The 27,115-nt window shown below is 42.0% G+C and overlaps 3 protein-coding genes across 4 annotated transcripts; 1 reads left to right on the top strand and 2 right to left on the bottom strand.

Moving 5' to 3' along the window:
- Positions 1-68: 68 nt before the first annotated feature.
- LOC307267651 (E3 ubiquitin-protein ligase MARCHF6-like) lies at positions 69-16,604 on the bottom strand. The gene is made up of 25 exons (XM_080050035.1): positions 16,183-16,604; positions 15,583-15,682; positions 13,400-13,473; positions 13,013-13,156; positions 12,334-12,406; positions 11,996-12,164; positions 10,990-11,179; positions 10,037-10,098; positions 9,910-9,942; positions 9,740-9,791; positions 9,351-9,409; positions 9,175-9,255; positions 8,954-9,022; positions 8,650-8,724; positions 7,128-7,262; positions 6,621-6,841; positions 5,626-5,763; positions 5,248-5,470; positions 4,505-4,574; positions 4,027-4,208; positions 3,340-3,474; positions 3,086-3,175; positions 2,783-2,915; positions 2,435-2,570; positions 69-658 (listed from the first exon to the last, which is right to left on the bottom strand). Exons 1-25 carry the CDS (start codon positions 16,199-16,201, stop codon positions 568-570), a joined length of 2,754 nt encoding a protein of 917 aa, XP_079906161.1. The 5' UTR covers positions 16,202-16,604; the 3' UTR covers positions 69-567.
- Positions 16,605-17,582: 978 nt separating this feature from the next.
- Positions 17,583-20,065, top strand: cmbl (carboxymethylenebutenolidase homolog (Pseudomonas)). Of its 2 annotated transcripts, none has more exons than XM_080049787.1 (6): positions 17,583-17,678; positions 17,904-18,140; positions 18,363-18,470; positions 18,584-18,726; positions 18,872-18,963; positions 19,500-20,065. In XM_080049787.1, the coding sequence occupies exons 2-6, from the start codon at positions 17,926-17,928 to the stop codon at positions 19,677-19,679; spliced, it is 738 nt and encodes a 245-aa protein (XP_079905913.1). In that variant the 5' UTR covers positions 17,583-17,678; positions 17,904-17,925; the 3' UTR covers positions 19,680-20,065. The 2 variants fall into 2 exon arrangements, with proteins under 2 accessions (XP_079905913.1, XP_079905912.1); XM_080049786.1 differs by having other exon boundaries at positions 17,585-17,678; positions 17,926-18,140.
- Positions 20,066-20,479: 414 nt separating this feature from the next.
- cct5 (chaperonin containing TCP1, subunit 5 (epsilon)) lies at positions 20,480-26,957 on the bottom strand. The gene is made up of 11 exons (XM_080049785.1): positions 26,741-26,957; positions 26,243-26,303; positions 25,935-26,099; positions 25,316-25,514; positions 22,810-23,002; positions 22,358-22,507; positions 22,144-22,263; positions 21,802-21,987; positions 21,574-21,711; positions 21,267-21,447; positions 20,480-20,779 (listed from the first exon to the last, which is right to left on the bottom strand). Exons 1-11 carry the CDS (start codon positions 26,843-26,845, stop codon positions 20,652-20,654), a joined length of 1,626 nt encoding a protein of 541 aa, XP_079905911.1. The 5' UTR covers positions 26,846-26,957; the 3' UTR covers positions 20,480-20,651.
- Positions 26,958-27,115: the final 158 nt, after the last annotated feature.

Below are 27,115 nucleotides of genomic sequence, written 5' to 3'. Positions count from 1 at the left end.
GTGGGAAACAACAACCATATATGCAGTGCTTCACTCGACTTGGTAAAACACTCAACAAAAAAAATTAATAAATTGTCAGTTTGATTTAATAAATTATACATACACTTTTAAGATGTACAATAGTCATTGCATTAATCCATATCTGTCGTTTTTTTTTCTTTTTAAGACAAAGTCTGCGTTCAAAATATTTACACATGTACAATTATCAGGCAGCACTTTACAAAGCAAGGCATGAACGACAATACAGATGTTGAGCTTCAAATCAAACCTCTAACACTCGCCCTCCTGCTTCCTCCGTTCTTTTCGCAGGGGGCTTAACTCAGCTGTCCTATGGTCATAATACATTTCTCCCGTCCCACCTTTTGATGGGAAATTGAAATGGAATTCCAAGAAAAAAATTCAACGACATCCATAAAATCAGTCAAGATCCACAGGAGGTTCCAAGGGATCACGGTCCATGGACTGAGTTGAAAATAAAAAGAAAGGGGGGTTGGTGGGTAAAGGGGGAGACAGGATGTACGCAGGGTACTGGGTGCAAAAATGTGGCAACAGTGCGACACACAAAATCTACTCTGCGACTGGGTGGGAGGGTGGTGGGACTGTGCTTGCTGCTCTTGCTTTCCGTTCGTAGTTGACAAGCCTCTGTCCAACCAGGTACCTGTTAAAGAGACAGACGATCAGAATATTTATACTTCTAAAGTTATTTTCACCAGATTTCCGGCAATAATATATCAGTGATTCTTGAGAAAAGAATCGTCTTCCATATGTAACTGCTGTTATGTTTAAAACTAAAAATATTTAAAATTGTAGATGTTATTAGGGATTAAGAATAGAATGTCTGGAGCACAATTATCCCCTTAAATTTTATTGTATCATTATTATGTCAAATATATGACGCTTATCTTCTCACGATGTCCAAAACAGTGTGTCCTCAGAGAAGGTTTGAATCTTTTATATGCAATAAAAAATGTACTTTAAAGCTCCCATATTATACACTTTTCGGTTCTATTATACACCATATTATATGGTCTTAGTGGTCCCTAATACATTTTTCTTTAATTGTTTGCTGAAAAAAACTTTCAGATAATTTATTATACTATGCTGATGTTCAGCTAATCTCACAATGGCCTATTTTTTAAAAAAGAGTTGCAGGTCCCCTCGTAAATATACAATCTTTGAGCTCCCCCCGCCCCCTGTCCGGAAGCGAAGCCAGATACGCCTCGCCCTCTGTCTGTCAGGGCCGTGGACCAATAAGAAATAGGGGTGTGGGCTGCACAGTGGAAGCTTCTGGCTTTACGGTTTGTGAGGTCAGAAAAGGGGATAATTCTGACTGGAGTGTTTTTGGGGGGAGGGGTGGGGGTTTCAGAAAAGGGGAGAGTGAGAAAAGGAGAGATGGTTATTTTTTTTGATATTTTGGCAGTCTCTAGGCACACCGTGGACGCATGGATATGTTGGAACACATTTAAAAAGTGCATTTAGCATAATATGGGACCTTTAATGATTAACAAGAGCTTTTTTCATCAAAAGCGACACTAAATAATCTCTCATATCAATAAAAACAGTTTTTCTTCAACACATTCATGTTTTATATGGTTTCAAGTGGTGGGACACTTTTTGTCACCATCGTCAGACATTTCTTTAAAATGTAATAAAATCAGGCGAAATAAGGGGCAGCTGTCACTTTGAAGGACCTCTTGTCAAATGCTACCTCCGCAGAGTACATTAGAGTCAGACAGGCTCTGAGAAGTGTTGTAGTTTTCGAATATATTACATTCCGAATCTTGAAACTCCTGCGTCACAACCAACTTACAATTTTTAGTTATGGGACATTTTTTTATCATTTTATTTTCCTGAAGTGGTTCATACTAGCACCCATCATCAACAGAAAAAACAAATGGCTACTAGAAAAACTCCATTTGTTATGTTTAAGAAACGTTAAATATGTCAACACCGTCAGACAGGAAATCTGACGGAGTTGACATCTGACGGTGGCGATAGGCCAATGACAGTAGGAAAAAAAAAAGCTGGGAGGTTGTGTCAAAGCTTAGCTCAGTAGCTTAGTATATGTTGGATACATACATGTAATTTAATTTGCCGAAACATAGGGTTTGTATTTTTCAACATTGCACCCTGTTTTGTCCCACTTCTCAAGAATCACTGATATATATATAAAATAAAATAAAAAACTGTACTATAAAGACTCTATTCATGTCCTCATCCATTCACAGCCCTGCAACATGAATACAGATTTAAATTTCCTTGATAACAAATATTATTTTTAACTAATCAGCATGGAACACATTTTCACCATATCTTTTAAACTTGCAATATTAAAACTCAGAACTGGCTATATACATATTATACACACTTTATCCAAGAAAACAATTAAATACAGTAAGTTTCTACTGATGGGTCTGTGATAAAAGATCCTTACTTGTCATTCTTGATGTGTTCATAAAGGCGTTTAAACTGTCGGATCTGGAAGGACAGGATCCCGATGAGTGAGACCACCATCAAGAGGCAGGGGTAGATTCTCCTCTGCATTAGAATCTCCATTTCTGGGGTAACTCCTGCAAACGCAATGCACATCAGTTACAAATTGTGTCAGTGGACATCCCAGTACCCATGATAAGATAGGTACTTTTTTTTTTTGCGTTTTGCTCCAATTTTGGCCTTGAACCGAGATAGGCGAAATCAACAAAACCAACAGAGAAAACTAAATAATTGAGACAAATGTACTTGATAATATTAATAATTGATCCCCATTTCCTCAGACACTCACCAACAGTGGGCACCACTCCGGTGGCGATAACATACGGCACACACAAGGACAGCAGCAGGACTGAGATGACCGGAGCTGCCAGCTTACGGATAATAAAATGGAGATCAATGTTGCGAATGCCGTTCGCATAAACCTAAAGAGAGAAGACACAGTTAATATACTGGGCGGCTCATGACAATGCAATATGAAAACAGACTAATAACTGCATAGTGCATACAAATACATTACAAAGTCAAACAAATTCACGGAAAGAATGTATTAATGTATTTTAAGAGTTAATGTTCATATCCATCTAAAACACACCTGCTCAATAACAGTCTTCAGCCACCACTGAGGGCCCATGAGAGTGATGGCAGCAATGATTTTGGCATGGAGCACTCCAAGAGCCCAGTCCTGCAGACAAAGAGGGAGATCCGTAGATGAACATGGACATAAGAACTGGGAGTTACTCTATGTGACAAGGTTAAGTTACCTAAACAACTAACAATGAACCACTAATATGAAAGTCTCTAAGGCAGGGGAGAGCCAGAGAGAGAAATCACCAAAGCCAATCATACCTGCCATGGGTAGAAGAGGGGTGTCTGGTCCAGGGGGACCCTGAGTGGAGCCACAATGACCAGTTCAAACAGCAGGCCCAGCAGCAGAGGGATGACTCCAGCAACCAGCAGAGCTACAACCAGGGTCTTCAGAATCTGCACAAACAAAGCGGGAATATAAAATCAACATATATAGGAAAAATCTAAATAGCTAGATCTGTTCATATCGTACAGCAATACTCCTCATTTGACAATAAATCGCTGTCTAAAGCATTATGTCAAAAGCTCTTTAGGAGCTATTTAAGAGACATTGTAGCCAAAATGTTCAGAGTGAAGATGGCTTCCGGAGCAAGTAGCCATTGTGAGAGTTCAAAGTTGTTGCTTAGAGGTATTGGATTTCACTACTACTGCAAACCATTAGAATATTTCCCGGACGCCGTAGCCCTCCCCTAAAACGTTGTTGCTTAAATTCCCTAATGACTAGAGTAGAAGCTACAAGATTGGTAGATTGCTACTCGGCAAATGCTGGCCAATTTTGGAAATCGGCCAATCAAGCTTGTAATGAGCAACCGTTAAAACAAAAACACTGCATTCAGGTGCACTTCTAGAAAATGTATTGGCCTAGAAAGAGAACAAGGAATTACCAAACCATTGTGCTGAACAGATTGAGCGTTAGCAGACAATGGGAGGCAGCTCACTGATACCTACCATGAACGTCCACTCCTGCACTTTGTTTACGATGACTGTGCGTCCCTGGGGCATCCAGGCCAGCAATACAGTGATTCCGCGGATGGACAGCCAGCAGACATACAGGCCGCAGGCTGCAGTGTACAGCTCGTGGATTTTGGAGCTTCCTGTCCAGAAGGACATCAGCCAGCGCCCGGTGAACACTAACACACACACACACACACACACACACACACACACACACACACACACACACACACACAACACAACAAAAACATGATCCCTCTTGGAACTATTTATAACTTGACAGTGATATTCTAGGTGTGGTCGACAAAGGGGTCAATTACTATTTAAGGAAGAACTGAAAAAAAAATTACCGCCGAAACAGCAGAGACATGCATCTATATTTAGATTCACCCCTTTAATTATGGTTTGGGTGTGGGTCTACAAAGCAGAGAATGAATTGCTGGTTGTGCTTTATAATGTGACCACATCTCACCTGGTAGAGTTAGACACACCAGACTGGCCACCAGCAGAGTGATGCACATGAACGCTATGAGCAACACAATCTGGAGAGGAAAAGAGTACAGGAGTTTCAGAATAAAAGTGGATGTCAGGAATTCATTGATTTAATGTAATGTATCTAATCAAATAAACTACAACTGGAATATGTCTAGGGTAATTACAGCCCTGCAAATAGAGGCCCTTTAACATGAAGGAGAAGTGTAATAACTAGGTGTTGAGTTGCCTTCAGATGTCAGTCAGTAATACCTGAGGTGTGGCACGTTTCTAATCTACATGTGTGTGGGAAACCACAAATGTTTGAAGGAAGGAAAGCCAACAGCTTCTAATTTCATATTCAGTTATGAGTAATGACATATTTAGACTGACGTTAACATTATCAGAGTATTCCAACTCTTGGTAATGAGTTGGTAATAAGTGAGTAAGTGGGTGAATGTGCATTAGCAGTGACATGTGGTGACCGTTATAGCTTTTCTCACTGTCTTACTAGAAGCCTATAGGAACCATGCTAATAACACAATTCCAGAAAACATTATAAAAGTTCATCTATCAGCTGGAATCCATTCATATAAGAATTCTAAAATATTATTCAAATAATTAAACTTGACTGAAGAAAAAAAAAAAAAAAAAAAAATGGAATGGAATGGAATGGTAAAAAGACATATTATTCCTTAGGGACTACTCCACAAACTGCAGTGGTAAATGTTTGGACTCTCTCACCCTGAATGGGAAGCGGAGGGGTTTGTGGTAAGGCTGGAATCCCACCGGCCCCCCTTGCTGCAGGATGGCCTGGTGGGCAGCATGCAGGCCCTCGCCGACAGCGGGGGCCGGGTTGTTATTGTTGTTATGGTGACCGGGAGGAGGGTTGTTATTGTTGTTGTTGTTGACGGGCTGGTTGGCATCATTGTCGTCCTGCTCTCCCAGGAGGTAGGAGTGAAGGTCTCTGTGGAGGAAAAGATTGGCTTTGATTATGGACAGATCAATCTGGGGAAATAAGTGGCTTGGTAGGAAAATATACATGTTTGTTGAGTCATAAAAAAAAAAATTATTATGGAAAATTAAATATGTATTAAGTTTATTCAAAACGTATTGACTTACAGTAAATATCCAGCACTGACAGTCCAGGCCCTGACCAAGCCTTTGAGCCACTGGCGAGTGTGGCCCTGCTCCAACAAAGCCGGCAGCACAACCTGGAGCAATAATAACTCCAGAGACAGCTCGCTGACCGGCGCATCACTGATGGGGGGGAAAAGGAGGTGGATGGGGTCAGGGGGAAAAAAGAAGAAGCAATTTCAACAGTACGTGCAAGGGCATGAACCACAGTTACAACCAAACAAATAATGATTGTTCCTGGAACTTCTCTTCTCAGATGATATGTGACCAGACTCCTGAGTAACCGTGTTTCTCTTTCGTGAAGTTTTCTTACAACATAAACTCCAATGGGGAAGTCACCATTACTTTGTGACTTAGTAGATTGATTTTTCAGGTATTTTCTTTTCTAAACTATTGAAGATATTAAATGATAATGTGAGCCACTGTATGTATTAGACAGGCTTTGAGCTTGTGTTGAATGTTGTGTGGAGTATTGCCAGAAGCGAGAGGTGTCTGATGTATGGACTATCTGTTTGTGTCATTTGTCTGATGTCATGTCATGAAGTGCGACTGTGCCGCAAACCCAACTGCCCCACAGGGACAATAAAGTTTTCTACTACTATTGTGTTGACTTTTGCGATGTTGTATGAACGCTTTGTAGGTAAGTTTAGGTTTTTGTTGTACCTTTGTATGTTTTATTTATGTTATGAAATAATCGAGACCCCCAGGAAGAGCAGCTACTGTTTAAGACAGAAAGATAGAGACGCCCAGGAAGAGGAGCTACTGTTTAAGACACAAAGTGCAACTCTCGTGTTTTATCTTTATCGTTTCCTCTTTGTTTCAAAATGTATTGCAACAAGATATCGCAGCTATCCGGCTTGAAGTCGTTTGAGGAAGTTGTTTGACGAAGCTTTTTACTGAGAGACAGAGCAGCAGCAGCAGCAGCCTTCACACAGTATATTGCTTAAGTGACACATAATGTCGTTATGTCCGCTGTTTACCTGTAGAGCATGACGTTGTATGGGAGGAAGGTGGGCATCAGTAATTTGATCAGCCTGACGGGCATCCACAGCATGAGCAGCACTATGGAGCCGAACACCACCACCGACAGTATGAAGCGCCTCAGGTGTCTGTAGATGGGCAGGTGGATCATCTCCTGCACCGGGTTAAAATCTGGGTCGTTGAGGTTTCTCAGAAACCACAGCACTCCGGGCCTCAGCACCTGACGGGGGACGGACAACCAGCAAAACAAGTGAGCAGTAAGATACAAACGAATCTCATGTTGATTACCTTGGGAAGACATTAGAAATATATTGTTTTTATGTTTACTAGCATTATCACATTTTATTGTATTGTGTATTTATTGTCTGTTCTGCTAAATCTTTGTATTCCTTTTAGTGTTACCCCTTAGTTACCACCAGTAACTGTCAAATTTTTGAAGTTTTTTTTAAAATATTTTATTAGTGTGAATTGTCCCTGCTAAATAAGATAAATAAATAACACGTTACCTCTCTCAGCAGGAGGATGAAAGAAGCAAAGTAGAAGACGTAGACCATTCCCACAAGCCAGTGCAGGAACATGGTGGTACCAGGGGCCGATTTAAAACTCAACTCTCTGTCTTTCAGGGAGGCATCGAACATCTCCTGCAGGATGAGGAAAGTTAAAAGACAAAAAAGATAGCATTCAGATTGTTTTAAATGCAGTGTTGCTCCTGACAGCATTCATGCACAGTTGATTGTGCATGATGATTAAAATCAGCTGTGAATTAAAAATAAAACAAAACTCAGATCATTCTCCTGGAGCACATGTAGGATAAAGAATTCCTCCACTGCTGCTCAAAGTCAAGTTCCATTTATTGACAGATTATTCCACACAGTCCTTTCTCAGGCCAAACAGCTGCAGAGCAGGAGGGACATGCTCCAACAGTTCTGTCTTACAATGAGTAGCACAGGTGGGAAAACGCTTTGGTGGAGAGTTGGCTGCATACCAGCCAGGAGAGTAGAGAGATATCAGCCTACCAAGGCCGGTGTGTGGGAGCCGAGAGAAGAAGATAACGGTTGTTTTGGGTCAGGCCGACTATGATTTTCGCCTGCCTTACCGTCTCTGTATATTCCAATCGCTGAATTACGGTGGCCCTTTTCTAAGCCTAAGCATTGTCCAACTTCTCCAAGATAGAATCCATCTTGCGAATTAGTCCAAGAATCACTTCCTGCTTGCGATTAAGTTTGCATATCGCTAGAGTCTGAGTGTTGGCAGCCCGGCCCAAACCCTCAAAGCTGACGGGCAGCTTCTCAAGGACAGCTTTGCGGTAGAACAGGAGCCAGCCAACTCCAAACAGCAGGAAGCCTGTTACCATAATCCCAATAATGTGAACATCTTCAACATCCTCAACGGACAGTATGGCGAGACACACAGTGTTCCACTTCTTCCAGGAGTCCATCGTGTATCCCGCTGCGAATGTCCCGTCCGGGCAAGCGGGATCTCCTTCACCCATTTTTCTCGCCGAGAAAATTTTATCAATAGCACACTTCAATGGCTATGTGACAGACGTCGCGACAGGAAAGAGCACACCACTCTAATTTCAGCAAATTGTGTTAAAACAACATATAAACCTCCGCTGAAAGAGCATAGGCAGAGGAGAATTCACAAAGTTAGGTAAGCTGCCAATAGCACTGCAGGAACCCCTTTGAGGCTGGCAGAGAACATGGATGCCATTTCAGAAAAAGTATATTTGTCACAATATAAATATAGCGCGGCATCTGTAACTACTATGAGCCAATGACAAGAAATTAAATGAACCTTTCTGTTACTATGATACCAATTCAAGTTTGGCTCCGAAGCGTGAGGGACTTTCAAAATGGAAAAAAATAAGATTATTTAAGAGTGTAAATAAGGGCACACTCAAACTTGGCCCAGTTAATCCGTGCCGTGCGTAAGCGGGATTGTCCCCTGATGGCCTACTGTGAGTACGCCCTAACAAAAACAGATGCACTGAGAGGCAGAACAAGAAGGAGAGCAAGAGAGTCTTACTAAAGAGCAGATGTCCAGCCACCAGCCACAGATGAGTGGAAAAACACCGATCTCCACGACAACCAGTAGAGAGACCTGCAGTGGAAACAAGAGATGTGTGTCTCAGTAACACAATAAAAGTACTGGATTCAATTATGGCTATCCTTCAAGCTACTGTGTATAGATAGATTCAGTGTTATGTTCAGGTAATATATCTCAGTAAGTGAATATTACGCATAGGTTTCCATCAAGGACAGGGGGGGGAGGGGGGGGGGGCATAGAGGAGAGTTACACTGGGACAGTAATGCACTTAAAGAGGCGTTACCTTGACAACAATGTAGCAGACTCCCAGGAGACGTCGGGAGCGCTGGAACCTGACCAGAGCAGCCAATCCCTGAGACAGCCCATTAAGGATCAACACAGACACAAACAGTATACATTTCATTATGCAGCATCTGTCCTTGAGGAATTTTGAGACTCCAGCCAATTGTGTTCGGCTTAGGTTTTTACATTAGGGCATCGATTGACTATCGACAGGAAGGATACGTGACAGAGGATGAGTGTCATGGCCAGAAGTATGTAGCCCACAATGGTCGTGATTAAGCCCTCAAAGTGGGAGGCCTGGACCTGCAGGGAAAGTGCAAAGTTGTAGTCGAAAGCAATTTGTTACACTTAAAATGTTGCGTAATAAAATTTGAGTTGCTTGCGAGGCGTTTTCTTACATATTCTTCGAAGCCAAGACCAACGACAGAGAAGTGCCCGATGTGGTACGGACAAAATGCTGAATGAGGGAGGGGAAAAAAGAAGATTTTTAAATAGTGACAAATAAACTTGGAAAGACAGGTGCAAACAAACTTCACCATTGCTCTTATAACAGAATAGTTAAGAGTGTCTGAGATAATTATATGACAAAAAGGATCAATATTATATAATTGTACAGTATTTCAGTTTTATATTTTCTAAGGGTTTTTCTGTCATTTGTTTTAAGTTGGAGGACCACATTGAAGATACATCTTTTGTGCTTAAATCTTACTGCACTTTAAATCAGTAGATAAAACCAAATCAAAACAATCCTTATTCTTAGGATACATTCTTGTTTTAGTCTACTCACCGAAGACCAAGATGAAGAGCGTGTTGAGAGAGACCACCCAAAATACGTGCTCCTACAGGACAAATAGACAAGAGTGCTCAGTTGGCAGGGTTTTAAACTTGATCAAACAAACCGATCATACAAAATATTCTTTGGGTAAAAAAATCTATATATTTAATATGAAGACTTACCAAAAATACCAGTGAACCATCCAGGCCAAGCATCTAAACAGGGTATGGAAAGATTTTAAGTGTTTCATACCTCTGTTAAAGAGTTTTTGTAAAGTTTGTTCAGTACAGTAATGTTACACTGACTTACCCTTTCCCAGGTGAGCTCCTCTGCCGCTCTGTCCCACTCCAAAGCATTCCAATTCATGTCATCTAGAAGGAGAAAGATATCAACTTGAAATACAATGAGGAATAATATATTCACAACAGTCTACTACGGTGATCCCAATAACTCTATATCCTTGTCAAAATAACCATATGCATCTTCTTGCTTGTCTCGTTACAGCACTAGAGTGCACCAAATATGGAGACAGGACAACAGTGTTATAGGGTTTGTCTGGGTAATGTTTTTAATATAAATTAAAGCAAAAACACAGAAAGATGATACTCCAGGAGCCAGTTATTGTTACATTATTAATGCTGTTCTGGGGGAAATCGCTGGGCCCCGTAGTGCAGAGCAACCTATTGTGATAAGGTTTTCCACTGCATTCATGACCCCCCACCCCTCCCCCCACAGCTAGAATAATAGATATCACAATCACATTTCATTATCGGTATTATATATTATATTATTGAAGGTTCATCCAATTGCGTACAGAGGCACTTTGATCTACGTCCGTTGATCATGCTTCTTCAAAGTTGGAAATGACAACGCTGATTCCAGACCCATGTTCAATATTAAACAAGATTGAGCTTCAATAGCGATAGCCAGGCTACCCTTTTATAATCGAGTACGGTAATTCATTCTAGCATATCCCATCAAATGTGACCAGGCAGAACACAGCGTGAAATGTCAAGGAAGGACAGGGAGTGTGCCATTCATGATTACAATGGTTGTGTTCATGCTAATACAGGTCTCAAAGTTAATATTTGTATACTGATGAAAACACTTGATACAGGCCGACAACTCCTCTGAATTCAGCGCGGACTAAAATTGCAGCTGCACCTTCCAGAAACAAAAACTTAAGACAGAGGACACTTTGATATATTGTGGTTATCAACACAAATGTTACATTGGAAAACGGCTAAATATCAAATTCCAACCTTGTGCTCCGTTGTTGGGATCTGCATCTTCGGCTGCTGCGCCCTCCTCTTCCTCCAGCTCTGGGTCATCTCCCTGGTCTGGGGGCACATCGGGGGGTTCTGGCTCTGCTTCATTCTGGGCTGGTGGGTCAGCGGGGACCGGCTGGGCTGCAGGGGGCTCACCAGCGTGTCCTTGGCCTGCAGCCTGTGCCTGAGGAGGGGGGGAGGGAAAGAGAGGGAGAGGATACATGACTTCTAAATATATGGAGCTTTATTTTTCAATTGTTCTCAATGGATAAAGAGGGTCTGCAGCAAGATGCCTTTTCGAGTTGAAAATCGCTCAACTTTTCATAAAAGTGTTGGTGACTCAGTTGGTAGGGCGTCCCCCCCATGGGCCTCGGCCAGCAGCGGACCCGGGTTCGATTCTAGCCCGCGGTCGTTCTCTGCATGTCACTCCCCTCTATGCCCCATTTCAACTCTGTCTCTACACTAACAATAAAGCATAAAAATGCCCAAAAAATATCTTAAAAAAAAAAAAAAAAAAAAAAAAAAAAAGTGTTGGTGACGTCACAGGCACTTTTATCAACGAGCCAATCATGTAGTAGATCGGTTAAGGCTCATCACCTTCGACAACCGAGAAGACGGAAGAGAAGCTGGTTTTAGCCGTCTCCGTTTACCCGGAGCTGTACGACATGACACAACAGAGTAAAGCCAGTTTGTGTAAGCAGGACTGGGCGGACACATGATACTCCCTATTTTCCTCTCCTACGGATCGTTTCCTGCACACACACATCCTTGCTCCGTGTGTTAGCAGGAAGCTCCTCATCCAAACAAATGATGATGGAAAGCATTCTACGTTTAATAAAACTACTCATGTGAAAAAGTAAAGACTTTAAATAGAAAACAATAAAACAGAAACAAGACGCATGCTCAGCTTTTTTGCCCTCTCTCGGGCGCACAGCGTTCTCTCTACCAGCGCACAGATGCTTGATCCAGGCGCTAGGTGGGCATCAGTAAAGCAAAGTACCTCGTTGGCTTGTCCGGCTGCATTGGGCTGCTGCGCCTGGTGCTGCTCTAACCAGTGCGGAGCGCCACCGTGGACTATCTGTTCTCTGAGCCACACCAGGCTGATGAACGCACACAGCGTGCAGGTGACCACGAAGCAGCCCTGTAGACAGTCTGCAAGCAGGTTCTCTCTGCGGGAGAACAAGCATTCAACACATGTATCAACACTGAACTGGTCATTTTAAAAGTGAGCTGCACGATGTAGGGATTTGAAAAAAAATTATACATTTTCAATTTGTTAACCATCAATGTCCACGCTAGAATGTGCAGTGCTGAAAAGTATGTTTAATATCCACTCACGTAGATAACATGTCCAGCGGCAGTGTCAAGAGTGAGCTCACAGAGCCGGTAAACAGACACTTGTAGATTCGACCTGAGACAAAAAGATAAGATCAATACAATTGTGTCATTTGCCAGTTATCTTAATGAATGTAAAATATGTTTTACAAGGAAACTTGCATCATGGGCGAGACTTACATGTTTCTTACATTAAGTAGTGAGGGGGATTTACAGACCTTAAATCACACACAAAATGCCTGTTATGTAGTGGTACTAAAGCCCTAATACTATTGTTCGTGTTTAACCATGAACATGACCTAATGTGTAAAGCTTAGGTCACGGTCACTTCTTAAATAACTGTATTAACTGGTCCAGTGTAGAGGAAATGTGTAACATAGTGATAACAAGTGTGCACAAAAGTGAGACACTTAATTTGCCCCTAACTGGGAGCCAGTGGCTATGTTAACTATTCTGAAATCTATTAAACAAATCGATAAGATAAAATCATATGAAACCAATTAATCTGAATTGCTTTGACGAATCAATCTTTGAAGACATTGGTCATTCACAAGTTTAGGATCCAAAAACTATAAAACAACTGATGTGAGTAAGGAGAAGTCCGCTATTTAGTAGGGGATCATTGTGGCCTTGAGTACATACTTGGTTTATCTCTGTATTTGTATCTGTGTGTACTACTTACATGCAGTGAGAGGAACCACCCCGAGCCATGCGAAGGCCACCAGTGTGTAGTGGAACCAGTAGCGGATGGCCGTGCCCACGCTGGTCAGCAGCCCCGCACAAATGTCCTGGATGGGCAGACGTGAGGGCATGTCTGGGGAGTAGACTGAAGCAGAGAGACGGAACCACAACACATTGGAATTATATTAAAAGTGTGATGATCTTTATGATTATAATCTAAAAAATCTAAACTAATTGTGTATTGTCAGAACAAATCACTTTTAATACACATGAACAATGACATGCAAAAAGGACCGATACAAAAAAAGAACCGTATGGTCCCATGTTGTTTATGGAAACTTGAGGCTGTTTAATATATTGACGATCAATCGATATCACAGGTACTTACTTGGCGTGAAAGCAAATCTGTGCTTGCATAATTCACAGTACTCCTTCCTGCTGTGCTTCAGCCACTGGACCAAACTGTAAGGCAACATTGAGAGGATCAAGTTGAGTTTGTTCACATTCTTTTGATGTAGGAATTTTGAGTGAGGATGTGGGAATATGTATAACAAAAGAAGTTTGATGTTTTTTTTTCTTAAGATAAAATGGTCACTTGTTTTTACACTTTCATACTCTGTTGCAGAATTAAACCACAGGGAGATAAAAACAAAAAAGGTCTATAGCATTGACCAACACACAATATTTTTTTCATGAATACCACTGCTATGACTTTACACATATGGTGTGATGACTTCCCGGGGAACTCTGTACCCTACAGTGAGCACTTATCGTGTTTCAAGCATGGTAAAACTCTCCCGACCTGAAATGGGCGTTTTATGATACCTAAATAACACCATACCAGCTAGTTGTGACATGGGCCGGGTTGACTCTGGGATTAACAAATGGTTTACGTAAGGGGGGTGTACACCAGCTGATTCAAACAAATATCACTCATCGTTAAATAACTGCCACGAGACCTACACATAAGAGGGCTCTACTTAAATTTTCAATTTACATCATTCAAGGTTCCCACTCGGCTCGGCTGCTGATGGAAAATGCACAAGGCCTGATGCACCAAAACTTAGCAAGAGAATGGTCTACCTACTTGTGAGAGAGCACATTAATTCCGTTCTCAAAGGTGGAGTCAGCATTTCTTGAGAATGCTTGCTGTCAAAATCACTTTGTCAAATTCAGTGAATATCTCCTCCTCCCGATTCACTTCCTGTAGGCATACATACTGTGTGCATACTAAAAAAAGAAAATCCAGGGTTAAGCCTAGACATGTTGCTAGCTAAGGTGGGTCCACTTTGTTCACATACCAGTTTACAGAGCCTAGGCTGCGTTTTAACACTGAATAGCGCAGATACACTACGGACAGGTAGTGGATTGGGAGGAGGTATTCACTCAAAAGTGATTTTGACAACAAGCGGTCTCCAGAATTGCTGACTACACCTTTAATGCAATATGTTTAGTACAGAAAGGTTCTACAGCGCTTTCATAGGGAAACTGGCGATATCATTTAGCTGTACGGCTCAAAAATACACAAACGTTGGCGGAAATATTCTGGTACACACCTACAAAGCCAGTCATTTTTAAAATAACCTGACATTTCTGGGTGTTTGTCTGCATTTGATTTTTTATTCCATAAGTATACCCACATGGGAAAGAGATAAACATAGCAAAGGTTAGCTAAACTATGCATACACTCAGCAAAACCATACTATTGAGGCACAATAGACTGTTATTCTAAACTTTGTGGGGGGTGAATGTGAACTATTATGCAAACAGACTGGGGTTGGAACAAATAACGCAGAACAATCCAGGCCGGGCGTTTGCTTCTGCCCTGGGGATTTCCATGCACCTGACCCGTGTTGTAACCTCCCGACACTCACACACACGGGACAGATGAGAATGCATCACAATCTCCAAAAGTACCTGCAGGGGCTTGTAGCATTGTTTTTCACCAGGCCTATACCACAGCTCAGCCCAGTTTAGCATTATCCACCACTACACAATTACATTTAACATCAAGCCACCACTGTAGGAATAATCTGGTGCAAAAAATTATGCACCAACCAAGGTATCCGATTAGATAGCAATCACCCTGAAACACATCAAATCCTTTCCCATTATATCATTACCAATTAGATTAACAACAGCCTACGTCACAAAGTTTTATTTTTCAAGAAACCTAGTATGTTCTTGGCTGGGTTTATAAGGAAACTATGCCATTTGTATAGAGCCAGGATAGGAACAATCATGTTGGAAGAAAAATGGAAACAGTACACTGTGTTCTTTTTCAAAATAATAGAATCAAATGCATGCATGTAACAACACTGGGGTGAATACAACCTTCTTGACCAGTTCTACACATTCCAACACATCATGCCATTGCAACCTGGGGCTGTGTGGAGTGACTGATGCAACAGGTTTAAACCTTGCCCTAATTACTAACATTAGTATGAATGTGTTGTTTATTTTGGGGACCTGTAATGTTTACTAAAAGGGAGAACGTTTTCTATTTCAGGGCACATGAGGTCACATTAAAACTGAAACATGAAAACAGGAGACTGGGCCACAAACACTTACCATTCCTGGTGGATGAACTTGATACTCCCAGTGCAGACACATGGGTGGTACAGGGGCTTGTCCGGGGTCCCCTCCGAGCGACACACGCGACAAATATCCGCTGCACACACAAAACAAACACACACATAACAACATGTGAGCAAATAGCCTATGTGTGATGATACTAATAATAGTGATGCGCAGACAGAGAGTAAAGGCTAGGGGTCTGCAGTGTTTTAAATAGACAGGCTATTTCTTAGATAAATCTAACCCAGGAGGTCAATTTAGATACTTAGACAAAAGAGATTCAGTGAGTGACACGAGACACTTCTTAAATGTACGACCATGCATCAGGAGACTGATGAAATCACAAGTAACTTGTAGTAATGTATTTACATGCGCTATGTTACATTAGCGGCACCATATTACAACTCGTATAATGAGCTCGCCTGCACTAAAACTACGTGAAGCACTCAAATTTCCTATGTTCTTGAATAAACCTCACACTTCATTGTCAGACTAGTGAGCTAGGTTAACCACTAGCAGGCCGGCTCAGCAGCAGCAGACCTATAGTAGAATCTCAACCGTGGAAAGACACCAGCGACGCCTTTGGTTATTTACCTTCCTCGGCAGTGTCCATTGTTGTTCGCTAAGCACCAATCGCCGTTTCTTCCAGGAGTGCCTCGTACCGCCAACCCATCCACAACACGGGCGATATCGTCTAGCTAGCTGAGTTAAAACAGCAAGGCGAGTGTCTCCTTATGTGTCGGATGCATTGACAAATCATAAAATGGTTTCCCCACACACACTCAGCTCAATACCAGCCGCTGGTTACGCGGTGTCCTCTCACATCCACGTCAGCGTCCGCCCCAAAACAACCGCTTATGTCACGGTGTTTTTATATCTTGTTAATTTAATACCCAAAAAGTTGAAAAGAAACGTCCCATCTTCCTTGTTGCTGAAATTAGTTTGAAGCTAGTAGACAAATGGCTAGCTGAGCTGGGCTAACGTCACAAGAGTGGTAACTGCTACACGGCTAGCCCCTGCATGGAGCGCCTGTCACAACAGTTTTACTTTGCCGCAGTGGTTCAAGCTTTACGGCCTCCATAGTAACCTGTCACGTGGTTAGTCAAGGGATCATATTTTTTGTATCAGTCAATTTAAATACTTTATTGATCCTATAACTGTGCTATGAGCTCTCAGGGCCACCGTACCTAATAACTTAGGGGTCAGAATCAGAATTAGAAGGATACTTTATTTATCCCCTGTAGATGGGCAATTGGCCTTAATGTCAAAACTAAACCTAACAAACTGCCCATGACAGTAGCTTTTAATTAAACCTTAATAACAATTTAAATTTACAACGTGTAGCATGGCGTAGTTTTTCTTTTGTGCTATCAAATCACTCATTAAGTGGCGCCGTGGATTAGCGCCTGTTCAGTAAACAGGAGATCCTGAGTTAGAATCCCAGCGGTGCCGCTTCAGAGACATGTCACACCCATTATAGTAGGCTATATAAAAGTGGTCACACCACTGCGGATACATTAGAAATGTTCTAAGAGTTAGTGGAAAAAATTAAAAGCGCTGCGACTGTTTCTCTGGCGCTGTGAAAACATTCCAAAACATTTGGTAAAGCTATCCCCAATACAGAGGAGGAGATTGTCTGAAGAAAGTTCTTTATAGGCTAATGCATTATGACTATAAACTAGATAAAACAAAAACAAAATACTATAACATCACCCAAGTAATTCACATTTGCAAGGAGTGGCCATTTTTTCTGACATTTAATGAAAATTACCATTTATTTGGTAAAAAAATAAGTAGGCCTAGGTCACAAAATTCTTCATTGCAGTTAAATCAAGCAGCTTAGTCTAGCCTAAATGTCCAATTGTGTCAACCTGCTCATAGCACATTATCAGCAATGGCGTGTTCTTTGACACTGCTCAGAATATTTGGGATGCAAAATGTTGCAGCTTTTATTTTGAAAGTCAACGCAGGATTTTCATTCTCATAAACTTTGGCACTAGACACCAGTTTAGGCCTACTTGGACTCTGGCTGCAACTTTTTGAACTCAGCAAAACACGGATTGATTTCCCTGACGTCGCTAAACAATACGGTATGCCTCTGATTTATGCAAAGTTATTTCTTAATTCTATATGTTTTGAAAGGCTAAGAGAAGTCGAAAAATGTAAGTCTGTGCAACAATGCTTTGTCATAGTGTTGTGCAAATCATGCTTATATAATCCTGTTCAAATGACTCTCTAAGCCTAAACTCATGACAACAAAATAAAACTTTGTAACTTGAAGTGACAAAATTCACCCTGCTGAACCATCTTTCCAGTTGACTGTCTGTCTGTCTGCAGATGGCAAATGAAGCCAAGCCATGTCCCTGTGATATTGGGGACCGGATGGACTATGGGGGCCTCGGCCAGGAGGTCCAGATCGAGCACATCAAAGCCTATGTGGTGAAACCGTCCTCTGCATCTGACAAGGCTGTGATTGTCATACAGGACATCTATGGGTGGCAGCTCCCCAATACCAGATACATGGCTGACATGCTGGCTGCCAATGGATACATGTGAGTAAAAATCAATATACTGTACATAGAAATCTGGATTGGGATAAAAAGCAAATGTGTGCCTCTACGACCAACTATAAAGGCTATATGACCTGCATAGCTATTGCCTTTTTGTGGATTACTTATGCAACTAAAAGCTTTTTAATTCTGCTGGGTGATGTTGGTGACCAGTTTGACCTATAACAGTGATTTTCTTTTCTGTCATCTTTCTGCTCTGAGCAGTGCCGTTTGTCCAGACTTTTACGTTGGAAAGGAGCCCTGGTGTCCATCGAATGACTGGTCCAAATTTCAGGAGTGGCTTGAAGACAAGAAGCCCACAAATATAAACAAGTTACTAAAAATACTTTTTTTTAGTGGATGTCGGAGAGGATCGCGTGCATTCATTAGCCGTATTTTCGTATTCTGCATACATTAGTTCTGATTCTGTTTTCATACCCATTCAGAGAGGTTGATGCCGTGCTGAGGTTTCTGAAGGAGCAGTGTGGGATCAAACACATTGGAGTGGTGGGCTTCTGCTGGGGAGGGGCAGCCACACATTACCTGGCACTGCAATATCCAGAAGTCAAAGCTGGAGTGTCAGTCTACGGTAGTAGGATATTGCTAAAAGTGAATTTCCGCAGTACATTTTATGGATATCGCAGGCCTTGCTTAGATAGGAAAACATAAATGTACAGTTCAGTCAGCCAAGCATGTTCAATGGTTTTATGACGGCCTTATGTGATACTGTGCAGGGATCGTCCGGGAAAGAGAGGACAGGTACGAGCTGAAGGCTCCTACGCTCTTCATCTTTGCCGAGAAAGATGTGGTTGTCCCTCTGGACCAGGTTTGTACATGCATTTGGTTGCTTTCACTGCAAGTAGTATGTAGTTTGCATGCTGTATGCAAACAATTGGGACATTACCATGTTGTCACGTGAGCTTTACCCTCTTGCTTGTTGTTCTCACTCTGTGCCTCAGTCAGTGTGACCTAAGCTCTGTAGCGCTGAGAATTGTGGGTGAGAACAGCAACAAAAAAAAAAACATGCTGGTTTGCATACTGCAAAATGAGACTGGATGTAGCATAAATCTTTTTCTGGCATCCTAAATAGCATGCTAGTATGTATTGGAACACAGATGGTACAACCTGCCTGTTGCTTCACCCTGGTGCTTGAGCACTGCAGCAAATGTTATCTTTTCAGGAATGTTCATATTCCGCTGATATTTTAAAGTTCACCACTGATGAAACATTCTTAGTCAGAATAAAATAAAATAAAAAACGGGCACAAGGAGCTTGGTTGTGTGGTACTTCCACTTTAAAATGTCATACTCTCTGCCGCATCACCATTAACCACCTGTGTGCTTCCATTCTGTCACTCTCCAGGTGAGTGTCCTTGAAGCCAAGCTGAAGGAGAAATGCACGGTGGATTACCAGGTGAAGATCTATCCCGGTCAGACTCATGGCTTTGTCCACCGCAAGAGAGAGGACATCAACCCTGCAGACACACTCTGCATCCAGGAGGCCAGAACGGACATGCTCAACTGGCTAAACAAGTATATGTAAAGAGTACGGAGTCAGTTACACACAGTACCGAAGTCTCAAATGGTGATTTCGTCTTTACACATACCGGACCAACTTTTACAGACAAGATTGACAAATGAAAAAGGCAAGTGTAAACTGTAACAGAGCTGAGGGTGGTAAATTTAGTGTCGATTGGTGGCATTAGTTTTATTTGAAGTACATGGACCTCTCAATACTAAGAAACTGAATTGAATGTTGTTCAAATGTGCTTAATTGTGGTGCCAAAACTATTAAGAACCATCATGTTGTTACTGTCAGATAGCTAGAATGTGGTATCCTGCCTTCTTTATATGTGAATTCTCAAGTTTTATAATGTAATGTAAATCTGAAATAGAATACATAAATAAATACACAGATGAAGTATTATGTGTAATTGTAGGAGCCAAAATGTATATTTGGTCTGTTTATTTTGAAAGGTTACACACTGTTTTGGTTCATGTCACTCCCGTTAAGACACATGGGTGGGGTTTAATCTATATACCTGGGCACTCGGATCGGCGGGGGGTAAGAGACAAAGTGGCACTCCTGATTAAATGTTCCGTTTACCGTCAAACAACCGTCAGTAACACCACTTTATATTTTATTTATTTGTTTTCATTACCCTCTAGATGGTTTCAATCATCAGTTGTCATTCTGTCTTCAGTTATTAAATATCAAACTATACTTATCACCAGACTTGGATTCATTTAACAACACGCAACTGCCTGGAGCCCACCTAAGCCTCTTAGCGGCCTTTATAGTAATACTGAGTGTATAAAATCAAAACGACAGAGTCTTGAAAATTCAACGGACCAACATGTTTTAATGGTGAGCTTGATACGAAGTTACGAAACAAAAGCATGGACATTTTCTATCAAATGATAAATAGCAATATGCAGTGCGGTTTGGACATGGTGCTCGGGGAAGTGCCTAAAAAAAACTTCTAGAACAGCTGAGAAATCTTTAGGTGTTCCTTCAGTCCTCGCTCTCTCCCTGGCTTCGGATGTCGTCGATCTTTAGGATCATCTTGACGACCTGCGTGGCCAGAGAGATCTGCTGCTTCTTACCGATCAGGGTCTCCACCACGTGTTGCTGCTTCATGTCTGGAAGAGCAGAAAACACATGTGCGTTCAGTAACATGTCGTCTTGCCTTGACTTGAAGGGATAGTATATTTGTTTAGCTTTTTGCCATTCTCTCAGGCTCAAGAAAAGGGAACAGAAACCAATCATGTAACTGAGCGTGCATTTTTGATGAAGAAAAAGGAATATGTTAGCTTAGCTCAACACTGGTAATCAATGGGAGCAGGTCAAAAGATAAAACATTACTCAACACTCCTTGGGGCTTGTTTATTTACCACATTATGTTGCACTCTATTTATTTTATTTTATACACGTCATGTCATTTTAGAATCAAATTCATACTGGACAGAAACCAGGAAGTGCCTGTGATGGCTGGTGTCCTTCCTGGATGTATTTGATTCTAAAATGACATAACGTGTCACTCTCTGCCTTTTCTAAAGCCGGAGAGTGAGGCAAAAAGTTAAGGATTTTTTTTTAACTATTCAGGTGTCTTGACTGTTGCTTCCTTACCATTGGTGTTCTTGTGCAGACAGTCGATGCCGAGGAAGGGGTTGTTCTCTCTGACCTGCTTGGCTCTGACCTCTGTCATGGTCTGGATAGGGTGGTACCCGCTGTTCTCAGCCAGCGCCATTGGGATTACCTCCAAAGCGTCGGCAAACGCCCTCATGGCATACTGCTCCAATGATGGGCACTAGATAGGAGAGGGGCAGCAGGTTGAGCATAAGTGAGTCAGAAACATTTATTCTAATTCTAAAACAATGCCACACTTAAATTTGCTTGATTCAGAAAGTATCTGTGGGTTTTTAGTGCGTCTCACCTTATCTGCAGCCTGGTTGACAGCCAGAGCACATGCAATCTCTGAGGCGCCTCCTCCATAGACAATACGGTTGTCTTTGACCAGGTTACGGATTACACACAGAGCATCGTGGAGAGCGCGCTTGGCCTCTTCAATGATCTAGTAAGATAGAAATAATAAAGAAGGTGAGCCGAGAGGATAGATGAATTGGATACCGTGGAACAGATTAAAAGTCACATTTGAGCTTACCATTTTGTTGCCTCCACGGATGAAAATGGTGACGGCCCTTGTGTTTTTGCACTCCTGGATAACCAACATGTGATCCTTTGTAGTGCCGAAGGAGATCTCCTTCACCAAGCCGGCTGAGCCAAGCTTCTCAGGTGTCAACTCACTGAACCGTGGCACGATGCGCCCTCCCGTGGCAATGGCAATCAACTGCAGAGACAAAAACATTTGAATACTTAAAACAATGTATTATGGTGACTTCATTATTTGATCTGGACGTACAATATGAAGACATAGCAGATTAAAGTGATGATTGTGAAAATGTTCTCAAAGATTCACAGCAAGTTATTTGATCATGTGACTCACCTCGATCTCAGGCCCTCCGACCCAGCGAATGGCTGGCAGCTCATTCTGCAGCAGGAGGTGGTTGGCTTCATCATCAAAGCCCCACTGGCAGATGGCCAAGTTTGCGCCGACGCTTTTGACCTAAAAGACAAAAACAAGTTCCCATTTTAAGATGAACCCCATATGCCAATGTACTGTTCATCCAGTCTAGTACCTACTTTGCTGCAATACTAACCTGGTTAATCATCTCCTCAAACTTCTCCTTTTCATATTTCTGGAGTTTTTTGTAGTCCTCAACAGAGGTCACGTCCAGCTTATGCTTGGTCTTGGGCTTAGGGGGCTCAAACGGGCAGGTAAGGATGGCAATTTTAACATCTTTCAGGAGCTGAGTGGTGACAAAGACAAATGGATGTTAACACACAAAGGGAAACACAATACCATCTGTAGCGTTTGGCTGCAGCATTATAAAGTAACAAACACTTTTATACACAATACATGCTAAAAGTAATTAGATCTACATTTAACTGCTTGCTGCCATCTCCTAGAAACTTCACCATACAATCCCTAAAGTATCTCCATCAAGAAAGGATCAAACGCAAAGACAGTTTGATTCCATGTGATCAATGAATTATTGGAAGAAGAAAAAGCAGAGGACTGCATCAGAGTGATCATCCTTCTTGTTTGTACCTTGGGCATCTGAGGGTGGCTGAACTCCTTGTCCACTATGACTCCCTTGATGAGCTGTGTGTCCTCCAGTTTACCTCCCACTTTGCCCTCCATCTTGATGAGCTCAAAGTCTACGTCCTTCCTCTCCATGTCGGCCACGGTGAGGATGGCGTTCACTGCGATCTCTGCCATCTGCCTGTGGCACCGGTTGATACTGAAAGACAACAGTGGAGCTTTAACATGCAATATCTCATCTGATGTCACACGACAAATGCCATAGCATGGGCATTCTCCCAACATGTAATAAACTAGTGTCGACAGTGCAGAATTGCAGCATACACAAACCGGACATAAAAAAGAAGAAAACTTCTCTCGTCACGTGATTAGAGTCCCCTTCTCTGACGCAACCCTGCTCTGCCTACATGGAGCAGACACTTTCAGTTTAATTGTTTTTTAAGTATTGATAATTCTGTCAATGTTCCCCTACCATTATACAAACGGGGAACCCGCCAGGCCAACAGAGGCCCCAATTTTCTTAAATATAAATATAGGCTTGATTTTTATATATTTTTTTTTCATTGATTCCGCAATAATCATTTGAGCAGCAGACGCTTGTGTGCATTCGGCGTGCACATGGCAGTCAATCACGGAAGCTGAAGAGCAAGCCGACGCTGTATGTTACTGGTGGCGATAACAAACAACACTGCTATATGGGAATATTTAGGATTCACATACGGGGACCTTGAACAGGAAAAAGTGCTATGTAAAACTTAGAAAGGTTAAGTTGCTAGCCTACGGCACCGTGGCAACACAACCAATCTATATCAACAGCTGAGACAGCACAGAGAAAAGTCACGAAGTCTTATTCACCAAGGCAAATTCCTTGTTGGTGTAAAACCCTTCTTGGCAATAAAATCCTTTCAGATTCTGATGAAAATGATGGCTCAGGCAAGTTTCAGTAGTTTAAATAGGTGCCAAACTGCAAATTCATTTATTTTCAACAAATAGGCTATTTGAATAGAAATATAAAACGCCCCCGGACCCTCCTACAAGGTCCAGTCTCCCCCAGCGGTCTCTATAATCCTGTGGGAAACATCAAATGACACCGGGCCGAAACACATTTCTTGGGGAAACACAGAAATGCACCACTAATAGACTGATGTGTGTCTGGCCCCTCCGGTCAAAATGTTGCTGCATCTCTGGGCCCATCTTGGCAGCCTCACTTTGATGCGTGTGACCCTTTTTGGTTCACCTAGCCCAGGCCTGGCCAACCTGCGGCTCTTTGCCTAGCTTCTTGCGGCTCTTCAGTTCATATCAAATGTTGTGTTTATAATCTTTTTTTGTGTGGGCCTGTGTGTGTGCATGTTCGCAAACGTTTCATGCGGCTCTTGCGTTCGTATTACATGTTGTTTATTATTTTACTTTTTATTTTGTTAATGTGTATGTGTATGCCTGTTCGCAAATGTTTAATTGAGGACGCAACATAATGTTCGCAAACGTTTGGTGTGGACGCAACATAAAACTGGCCGCTCAGCTTGGAGGGAGGTTTTCCGTGAGTTAACAATTTGTCTCAAGTTTGCTCCGAAACAGAGTGGGAGAGTTTATATTTTTGTTGAACGGTATAGCAAGCCATTCTGCCTTATATGCCAGGCGTCATTAGCGCAGTTCAAGGCTTCAAATCTTCAGCGCCACTTCAGCTCACTCCATGCTAAAAGTATAAGTCCCACTAAGCAACATGCATAGTAAGAGAAAAACACTATTGTAAATTGTTATATTTTTGTTTGCGTGTGAGGCAGTGCACACAATGTTCATTGTTGAAAATGACTGGCCTGTCGTCTTAGTACTGTAGGAGTCAATTTCTGTCATTATCACAGGGGCGGCCTTAACAATCTGGGGGCCCGTTTCAAGTCCTAGTGTGGAAAATTTGTACCGTTTTAAAGTAAAATGCATCAATCTGATGCACTTAGAGAGGAAAATTTAGAAGCTAAATCTGCATTATCATTTTGGTTGTGTGACATTTACAGTAAATCTGGCTGAGCAGAGGTGTGTGTGTGTATGAGGAAGGGATTGGGGGATGTTCATGTGTACGATGTGGCTCTTTGCAGTAACACAGTAAAAAATGTGGCTCTTACCCTGCGTTCCAATCCCCATACTTCCCTACTATTTAGTACGCCAGAAAAAGATTTAGGATGTCCCAATTCATGCACGTCAATTGTAGTATGCTGAAAATACATAAAGGCCCCACTAACTCCAAATGCATTTTGCAGCATTCGTCTTTGTTCTCGACATTTCTCGACTTAATGAAAAAAAAAACTTCCTTATCGGATTTTCTCTCTCTCCGGTGGCCAAAAACTCTTCTGTACTTTAGTATGTAGTGTAGTAAAAAGAAAAAGTATGTGATTTGGAACGCAGGGTAAGTCTCTGACTGGTTGGCCACCCCTGACCTAGCCTTAACTAATTTTTAATTCACTGTAAATTGCATTCCACCAGTAAATTAGTAAAATCAACAGTTGTGTTAACCACTCACATTTTGGACCCGAGGGTTGTCATGGCGGTCTCGATGAGCGGCTCTGTGTTGTTGGGATCGCAGGGCAAGGTTTCTGCGATTTTGTCCAACTGCTCGATGGCAACGCGTGCAGCCTGGTCATACCCGTCGGAGACCCTGATGGGGTGGATACCGCGGTCCAGCAGCTGCTCAGCATGCTCAAGCAGAGCCCCAGCCAGCACTGAGGAACAACAGTAATATGGTTAAAAAAGGGTCAGGATGTATTTATCAGAGCTGACACAAATTTGCAGATGTAGAAAATGCTATGGAAATTTGATTTAGCATATTCCTTAAGTGTATAGTCTTGGTTTGAAATGGCTGCAGGGTGCAACAAAAATGTCTATTTATGAGAAAGACCGTTGCAATTTATTGAGTGTTCATACATCGTTTGTTATATTGTAGCCCTTGGGAACTTTTTATTTTAAGATCTATGTAAGCCATTTCCAGTGCATTATCATCATCACTACCTCAAAGTGAAGGTGAATGATGATTTAAACTCAGTTATCGTCTTCTTTTCAGTAACACCCATAACCATGAGGGTTAAAGGCTATGTTAAGAGAACCCAGTGGAAAGGTATTCATCTCAACTTCCTCTCGCTTACCAACAACTCCAGTGGTTCCATCACCAATCTCATCATCCTGGGACTTGGAGAGCTCCACCATCAGTTTGGCAATCTGGTGGTCCACGTCCATCATGCTGAGAATGGTGGCTCCATCGTTGGTGACAGTCACCTCTCCATCCCTGTCAACCATCATTTTGTCAAGACCTGGGTGAAAAATGTAGAAAATAATTATAAAGAGGAAGTGACATTTGTGATGTAGGATAAGAAAGGTTAAATTAGCTCTAACCTTTTTATTGGGAAAATGTGTAATCAATTGAAATTATTTCACTGCATTAGTTTATGCTCACCGTTTGGGCCCAAAGATGTTTTAAGCGTTGACGCAACTGCCTTGGCTGCCATAATGTGAGACTGCAAAACGCAAAAAAAATTACAATGTCAGCTCACTTTTTAAGTACGATGTTATTATTGGTCTCTTAACCGAAAACGGATTGAAGTTGCCATGTGAGAGAAATACCTAAACATTTATTCCATTGCATAGGAATTATGAGCATCCACAAAGACCATTTAGGGCAGAGCCCTATGTCGCAGCACCCACGGGGCTAAGCGCCTCACTGAACGCACATGGGCCCTCAGAGCTAGCATGACTGGCTAATAGTTAGGCTAATGCTATTATGTTGCTACTGCAAACGACAGCTTGTCTTGCCAGTTCAGTGTGTGCTTCAAGAGCATAACCATATAGATAAACATTAACTGTTGGCTTATCGTACCCAACGTCATGCAGCCCATGGCAAACTGATAACTTGCTAAACAACGTGCCACCTTTGTGTTCCGCTAGCCCATTGTACCTTCAATGCGTCAATTCCCGATAACCGTGTCTTCTTGTCCTGGTCTTTGATGATGAGGAAGGGCCTCCCATACTCATCAAACGCCAGTTGCCCCATAGCGGACATGTTGACGGAGGGATTTAAACACTTGGTAAGTGTTCAACGGATAAAATAATGATATTTCACGATGAAAACCTGGAGCGTGGCTTAACTGCAAGCCGCACTGGTTTGCCGGCGACTTCTGGAAGGCTCTACGGGCGGGGAGGGCGGGACCAAGTATCCCTCATGTGTGTCTTATCACCAAATTTGACCAACTTTTCTATCCAGAATGACAAGACACAATAAACAATCTAGTTTTAAAACTATCCCTGGATTTTCCTTGACCTTTTTTTCACA

Source organism: Ammodytes marinus (assembly GCF_949987685.1).
Source record: "Ammodytes marinus genome assembly, chromosome: 21".
NCBI classification, from domain to species: domain Eukaryota; kingdom Metazoa; phylum Chordata; class Actinopteri; order Uranoscopiformes; family Ammodytidae; genus Ammodytes; species Ammodytes marinus.
Note: the sequence above shows the minus strand (reverse complement) of the source record. Positions and strands in the feature narration are given on the sequence as shown.

Coding starts and splice junctions, on each gene's coding strand:
- LOC307267651 (XM_080050035.1), bottom strand. Junction 13,474..15,582: donor AAGTTCATCCACCAGGAATG/GTAAGTGTTTGT, acceptor GTTGCCTTACAG/TTTGGTCCAGTGGCTGAAGC. Junction 11,180..11,995: donor CAGCCGGACAAGCCAACGAG/GTACTTTGCTTT, acceptor CCCCCTCCTCAG/GCACAGGCTGCAGGCCAAGG.
- cmbl (XM_080049787.1), top strand. CDS start 17,926: ATGGCAAATGAAGCCAAGCCATGTCCCTGTGATATTGGGGACCGGATG. Junction 18,141..18,362: donor CTGGCTGCCAATGGATACAT/GTGAGTAAAAAT, acceptor TGCTCTGAGCAG/TGCCGTTTGTCCAGACTTTT. Junction 18,727..18,871: donor AGCTGGAGTGTCAGTCTACG/GTAGTAGGATAT, acceptor GATACTGTGCAG/GGATCGTCCGGGAAAGAGAG.
- cct5 (XM_080049785.1), bottom strand. CDS start 26,845: ATGTCCGCTATGGGGCAACTGGCGTTTGATGAGTATGGGAGGCCCTTC. Junction 25,515..25,934: donor TGGAACCACTGGAGTTGTTG/GTAAGCGAGAGG, acceptor GTTGTTCCTCAG/TGCTGGCTGGGGCTCTGCTT. Junction 22,508..22,809: donor GCCACCCTCAGATGCCCAAG/GTACAAACAAGA, acceptor GTCACCACTCAG/CTCCTGAAAGATGTTAAAAT.